Below are 7,444 nucleotides of genomic sequence, written 5' to 3' on the forward strand. Positions count from 1 at the left end.
GGACAAGTGCATGCATACAATAATTTTATTTTATTTTCTTCTAAATATGGGTAAGAATAATTGAAGAAATACTTGGGCCATTTGGTTTCATTTATTCTAAAACACAATATTTATAGTATTAAATAAGAAATTAATAGAAACAAAAAGTTTTATATTTTCTATTAAAAGTTGAGAAAATACTATATGTGAGACTATTTTAAACTAGGGCTATAGAAAACTAAATCAAGTTTAATTATTTAAATTAAGATTGAATTTAATTTCTAGCCAAGAGGGGCCCTACTTATATTTACTAATATTATTATATAGTAAATAAGATTTAATTTAGTTATATATTTGATTTGATTTTCTCATGGGTAGACCACCCAAGTTGGATTTAAAATAAGCTTGAATCTATTTATCAAATAACTCGAAAATAGGCTTGAATTAAGAGATAATATTTTAGCTCAGACTCGAAATTAATACTTTTATTATACATTGGGTTTGGTTGTGCGGTAGGCGGCAGTTATCAGAGAAACGCGGTGACAACCACCGACCAAAGGAGTCTCCTTTTCTTTGATATAACGTGTACAAATCAAAAAGAATTTAGCTTTTGCTTTTGCTTTTGTTCTTCTCAATCCTTCCTCCTCTCTTCCCTTTCACCTTTCTTGGGTCGCGGTAAGTTAAGACTTCTATCCTAAACGATTTCCCTAAAAATCTATATGATTCATGTTGCAGAAATTTGGGTTCTCTTGGGTTTCGGCTGGTGATTCTTGTTTTGGTTGCAAAATCTGATTTTGCTACGTGGGTACTCTTTAATTTTTCTTTCTTCTATTTGTTTCAAGTTTTGGGTATGAGGGTAAATTTTTTGACTTCTATCTTATACGATTTCCATAAAATCTATTTTGATTCATGTTACAAAAAATTTGGGTTCTCTCGGGTTTGAGTTGGTGATTCTTGTTTTGGTTGCAAAAATCTCTTTCTTTTATTTGTTTCAAGTTTTGGGCATGAGGGTTTCGGTGGATTGAACCACTGCTCTTCTTTTCTCTTCTGTTTATTCTTTTTCTTTTTCTTCTGGTATTTTTAATTTGGTGGCTGCAGGGTAAATGGCGAGGAGTTCTTTTAAGCAAGAGCATGACCTTGGTATGGACTGTTTGTCTTTGCTCTGTGATTTGTTTTCATATTTTGTCCTTTTAAAAATTTTTTTTTTTTATAAATCTGTATTCATTTTCAGTATCATTATTTAACTTCTTGTATGTAGATAAGAGGCGGGCAGAGGCTGCGAGGATAAGGGAGAAGTACCCGGAAAGAATTCCTGTGAGGATTTTGATTTCCTTTCACTTTTATCCCAATATTTTATTATTTGATTATGTAGTTGGTCTAGAATTTGCTAAATTTGCGGAAAAGTGCTGATTAAATGCTTGTAAATTTTAGAAAAGATTTAATTCACTAGAACTCTGACATATCTCTTTTATCTTTATTATTCTTTTTAGAGTTATATGTTGGGCAGGGTTTTGAGTTAAACCTGGGGTAGTTCACTTGATAACAGTTCCTTATGTAGCCTGTTTTGCCTTTTATGGATAGAATTTTGTTCTTACAGATCTTAACCTAAATTAGGACAAAAACACTATTATGATAGTAGACTATATTCTTTTTTCTGCTAATCACTTATATGTTTCATACGAAAGGTCCAAACGTGTTTAAAGAATATGTTTCTTGTCTGTAATGATTGAAGGTCACTATTTGGCCTCCAGATGGTCAGTATGCATTCATTGTGGAAGTGCATGGACTTCTTGGAATGATGAGTGTGTAACATTGGTTTCATCTTGTGCAATCAAACATTTAATACTTTTCGTATGTTACTTCTGAGGATTGTAAGATATGGAATAGAGCATCTAGGCATTCACTCTGAAATCTAGGTATGCTGTCGCTGGAGTTTTTGAGTTCAGAAAATTAGTATCTGTCATCAGTTGTACAAGAATGAAAATTAATATCTGTCATCAGTTGTACAAGAATGTCTATAAGGAATATTTGTACAAGAATGTCTATATCTATAAGGAATATTTATCTGTTGCTGTATTGTATCTATTGTTAATGTGAAAGGTAGGCCAGTGTAAAATTTCTCAAACTTAGGATACTGGAAGTAATATTCAGTAGCTTAATGTCTCAAGGGTCTGTTAGACTTATACTAGATTATTTTCTTAAACTGAGTTACTGTTAAGTTGTTTCAGCCACTTATCTTTGATTTTGTTATCTTTCCATTGTTTTGGTTATCTGGAATTTGGTTATCTTTGCATTATTTTGCTTATTTTTAATTAAGTTAGCTTTCCACCTGTCAGTAATACATTGTAATTAGTAGTTTAGCTAGACATGTGGGATGATTATCTCTAATCTCTTTCCAACTGCATTATCCTTCTGGTAGTCAGGAGGTGAAATTTGTCTCAGTTTCTGAGAACCATGCAAGTAAACATGCTATTTACAACTAATCATCTATTCCATGTGGGAGTAAAGATAATGGGTGACTCCCCAACAAATTTGATTGTGGAATTGGGAGATGTTATTAGAAGTTCTTAGTCATACACCGGTAATTAGAATAGAAGCTTTGAGATTTTTTTTAAAGGAAAATTACTTCCTTAATTTAGCCACGGTTACAAATAGCTCAATTAGAATCGGAGACCAAAAGCTGAATCAACTCAGCTAGAAAACTGCCATCCCACGTACACCTATATCCTTGCAACCTACCCTTTTTTGCCAGCCAATTAGCAGCATAATTGGCTTCTTGATAGGCATGAGTAATTTTACAATTTTGATAATTATGAGTTAATTTAATAATGTCATCAATAATATTTTCCACAGTCCAAGAAGTCTTTATAATGCCTGTGACCATGTTGATCAGCACAAGCGAGTCCGAGGCTTTGAGATTAACCGGGGAAACAAGAAATCCAATGAATTCCCAAGCAATTGTTTTTTTTTTTTGTAAAACATAATCATAATGACATAGATGTGGATCATATTTCAACTGACTTCCCTGAATTTTGACTAAAATGAGGATTGAAGAAATTAGAAAGAAAAAGCTAAGCACTTTGGCATATTCGCAACATACTTTCAACTTTAGAATCATTCTTGTTTTTAAAAGCATATTGCTTATCCTTTGGTTAAGAACATGATCACCAGCATCTTTAATGTACAGCAAGGCACATATTTCAATGTTTAACAAAAAAAGGGCACTTATTTCAATGGTAATGTGAGATTAACAACCCAAGAGGATCATTGGTGACTCTTTAGAATTCTTTTCAGACCGATAATCTATCTACCTCGAGAATGATCTCAGCCTTATTACCTATTTGTATTCCTTAAATTGGTGCTTTTGAAAGTTTTCCTTTTCAGAGATAGGCCTTTTGTTTGCCTCCCTTCTTCCTACTTGGCATTTCCCTCCCATGAAAAGTTTAAAAAATTATCTATCTAATTAGATTGGATAACTACATGTTGAGTATTATGGATTTGATTTATGTGAAATATTATGTGCGAAAGTTTATTTACCATATTAGAAAGAGCACAATTGTAAGGATTGATTTAGACTCTTAGGCCCTTACCTAATGTCTTAAGTATTTGTATGGATTGGGTTCCAGTAGGTGTGTCAAGCACTCTTTCACTTGAATTAGGACTTCCCTGTCCACCCAAGAAAGATATTGGTGCTACTTAAAGACCATTTTTCTCTGACATGTAAAATTGAAAATGCTCAAAGAGTCAAAGGCATAGGGAAAAATGACCTTGCTATTGAGGGTTTAGACATAGAAATGATTAGAGGTAACAGGGAGATTGACTGGGGCCAGACAACTTAGGAGTTCTTATTAAACAAGTTGACCATTTCAATTTCACCTAGAAGATTGACTGGAGCACATTTCACCTAGAAGGAATTATTTGCAATGAAACAAATTGTCCAAACTGTCAAGTTTCTATCCTTTGTTTGTGTTCATCTTTTAGCAGTAGCTGCCTTCCATACTTATTTCTCTGTCGAAGAAACATTAGTTTTCATTTTCAGCATCTATTAGCTTTTGCGTACAGTTCCAGTGATTCCTGATATGCAATTTCAATGTGGTTTTTTTACAAAGTATGATTTATATTTTAGGTGATTGTGGAGAAGGCAGAAAGAAGTGATATTCCAAGTATTGACAAGAAGAAGTAAGCACTAGTTATATAATTTAAGTTTGGTTTTCAATTTCATTTCGTGTTTTTTAAAGCAGAACTTAGACTGTTCAGGTTTTTAGCTGTATATAGATTTCTATGAAATTATTCTTACAGAACTAAATTGTAGAGCATGGTATATGGGGTGGCCATTTTTTTAAAGTGCCTGGCAATGTCTTTTTTGTTTTATAAAGATTATCAATAAAGTCCTGCTTGGTATTGGAAGAATCCTACTCAAAGTAAGTGCTTGATGCATGGTGTGACATCTTGGGCAAGTACATCGATGCCTTGGAAGTGAAGGATGCAGATCAAGAAAGCAAGGGGGTAGCCTTAATACAATTTTGGCTTGAGGTCAAATAGGACCACAACTTAAGAGTTCTAGTCGGAGTACTTTGTATTGGACAATCTAAGCGCCTATAAAGAAGATGGAATGACAACTACAGTGGAACAAAAGAAACCAAGGTGAATAGAATTGGGAGAGTGCGGAGTGAGTGTACAAGGTGTTTTGGTAGGTTTTGAGTTAGGGATCCACTCAAAGATTCCAAGGAGGGCCTTCTTGTATGGATTTTATCTTCTCACAATGAAAAGAAGATAGTTTCATGCTTGCGGACGTAGACTTTATGTGCTGAACCACATAAATTTCATTTAATTTTTACGTGACTCATGTTATGTATTGGGTTGCTTCCACAAGCATTACAAGTGATAAATATTGGAGATCCATGTTTGATGGACAAGGATTAAAGGCAGGATTTATCAAAATCCTTGGATCATGCAGAATTCTCAACTACAAAGTTTGAGGTAAAGCACTTTGATGGTGTTGTCGATGACATCATTAGGGAGTAGTTGTAGGTGAGGGCACATATGACTATGAAGAAGTCCAAGGATTGTTTCCATTTAGAGTTTCAACAACCTTTTGCATTGTTAAGGCCCAAGAAATAACCTAGGTTGTAGGGTTGCACATTTTATGAAGCTACAGAGCAATAATGGTATTTGGTATTAAAACTAGGATTTGGAAACGCCGTATCGGGACTGGCCACTAGAAAAAATAATATGTATTGATTGTATGGGTTGCCAATATTGGGTCAAACTATTTTTAATTATGTAAAATTCTAAATCTTATAGAAAAATTGTAGGAATTTTTTTAAAATTAAAATAAGAAAATAAAAATTAGCCAAATATGAAGCCTAAAAACTAAAGAAAAAAAATTCACTCACAATTATGATGAATTTTGAGCTAAATTGATGCTCGTAAATTACTACAAAAGTGAGATGAAGAGAGAGATCTTTCTATTCACTGTTATTCTAGAACAATTAGAAAAAGGAAATTAAAGAGAGTAAGAAAGAGAAGAATAATGAGAAAAAAAAATACTCATATAAGATTACCAAAGTGCGAACTAGTCGGAGAGGTCATCGGATAGCTGCTAGATGAACTCGATAAAATATGAGGGGAGGGTGGATAGTATATATGAGAGATAGATGATAAAAATTGAAAACTTAAAAAGAAGGCAACTGAGGACATCAATTACTAATGTTTTTTAGGTAAATTTATTTTAGATTCAATTTAAATCTTAAATAATTTAGTTTCAATTGATCTGGCCAAAAATTGATTGATCTTAGACTGAAACCAGCCACTAGACTGGTTTTGAGCCAGGATCGGGATCGGCTGATTTTGCAAACCATGATTAAAACAAAAGATTCAAGGTGGTTATTGTCAGCAATGTCTTTTGTTCATATGGATTCATCAAATAATTCCTACATAAAGTATTGAAAGATTCCTACTTTAAGTAGGGAATGAGTAGCTTACTGGTTAATTAATTATAAGTGCTTGATGCATGGTACAATGACTGGTTTAGTGCATGATACCATGGATGTTAACCATATGAAGAGGATCCAGATAACATTGGCTAGTGGGTTGTTACTAGGATTTTGACCTTAGGTCAAATAAGACTAGAATTTAGAGCTCTAGTTGGCCTTTGAAGAAGATGTGATGCTATAATTACGGCATGGCCTTAAGAACATGCACCAAAGATGTAGTGGCTGCAGTGTTGGAGGAGCTGTTATTGTGCTGAGAGTGCTATGCACAAGGAGAATGCACGAGGAATGTTGAACAGAGCTAGTCCTTTGGAGTAGTTCAAAGCAATTTGGCCAAAAGCATTTTAATTAGAAAAGCAGGTTGTAGGTGCATTGATGCTTCGGACAATTGAAATATGAGAGATGATACAGTGCCTAACTAGAGATTTGAAGGTGCGAAAAAACTCAAAGAATTACTTTTTGTGGTGATGAGGTAGCCATAGTGCATGGTAGGCAGCAATTATTTAGGAATATTTCTGTGCATGGACTATAGCCCATGGGACGTGAATATGCAGATTTGTGTAGAAATATTGTGACCGCAAGAGGTGATTTTGTTATCTCCTCTTTTCTTTTTCCTTTTCACTGGAATTAGGATTAGGGGGGAGTTGACAGAGTCTGCAAGAGTTTTAGGCTCGTACTTTTTAGCTAGGTTTTGCTCGGGATTTCTTGAACAGGTAGTTTCTCACCCAAATTTTCATTTCTCATGGTGAAAAGATGAAACATTCATGCTCCGTGGATGCAGACCAGACTAGTCTCGTGAACAACGTAGAGGTTATTTGATACCATTGATTTGTTTTTGTTCAGTCTGTTTATACACAGAAAACTTCCCTTTCTTTCAAATAGGACTTTGTTCACAACCCAACTGCTACAATTGCAGATATCTGGTTCCGTCTGACTTGACCGTTGGCCAGTTTGTCTATGTTATTCGCAAAAGAATCAAGCTAAGTGCTGAGAAGGCAATCTTCATTTTTGTAGATAATGTGCTTCCACCTACTGGTAAGTTCTTTACATGTAAGTAAACATAGACGCATTGATCTTGGTTTCCATGATAATCATAGCTTGTTCCGTTTTTGGTTGTCCAGGAGCTATAATGTCCACAATATACGATGAGAAGAAAGATGAAGATGGATTTCTTTATGTCACCTACAGTGGGGAGAACACATTTGGGTCTTTGGGTTTGCTTTCATCTTAAACAAACTTACCGGGCAACCTTTCTTTAGTATCTCTTACTACTAATGGCTTTCATGTTGCACAAAAATCATTGCTGTTCATAAGTTTGTACAGCAATTTCTAAGATGAAATAATCATTTGACTCGCCTTTCAATGTTCCTTTCTTTATATATTTGTCTTCCTTTTTATGAATTGCTCATGTCAATGACTTGGTAAGCAAAGCTTTAGGTTGAAAGTAAAACTGAAGAAGATGGTTTCAAATA

The 7,444-nt window shown here is 34.2% G+C and overlaps 1 protein-coding gene across 2 annotated transcripts; it reads left to right on the top strand.

Annotated features, from left to right (window-relative positions):
* Window positions 1-513: 513 nt before the first annotated feature.
* LOC140769135 (autophagy-related protein 8f) lies at window positions 514-7,444 on the top strand. Of its 2 annotated transcripts, none has more exons than XM_073109726.1 (6): window positions 514-654; window positions 1,078-1,119; window positions 1,238-1,293; window positions 4,106-4,158; window positions 6,889-7,007; window positions 7,094-7,444. In XM_073109726.1, exons 2-6 carry the CDS (start codon window positions 1,083-1,085, stop codon window positions 7,201-7,203), a joined length of 375 nt encoding a protein of 124 aa, XP_072965827.1. In that variant the 5' UTR covers window positions 514-654; window positions 1,078-1,082; the 3' UTR covers window positions 7,204-7,444. The 2 variants fall into 2 exon arrangements, with proteins under 2 accessions (XP_072965827.1, XP_072965835.1); XM_073109734.1 differs by lacking the exon at window positions 514-654 and adding an exon at window positions 672-780.

This window comes from Typha angustifolia, chromosome 2, assembly GCF_048772165.1.
Source record: "Typha angustifolia cultivar Huaian chromosome 2, ASM4877216v1, whole genome shotgun sequence".
NCBI classification, from domain to species: Eukaryota; Viridiplantae; Streptophyta; class Magnoliopsida; order Poales; family Typhaceae; genus Typha; species Typha angustifolia.

What these genes read in the sequence shown, in the direction of transcription:
- LOC140769135 (XM_073109726.1), top strand. Translation starts at nt 1,083, where the DNA reads ATGGCGAGGAGTTCTTTTAAGCAAGAGCATGACCTTG. An exon ending in AGTACCCGGAAAGAATTCCT is followed by an intron (nt 1,294 to 4,105) that starts GTGAGGATTTTG and finishes TTTATATTTTAG; the next exon opens with GTGATTGTGGAGAAGGCAGA. An exon ending in TAATGTGCTTCCACCTACTG is followed by an intron (nt 7,008 to 7,093) that starts GTAAGTTCTTTA and finishes TTGGTTGTCCAG; the next exon opens with GAGCTATAATGTCCACAATA.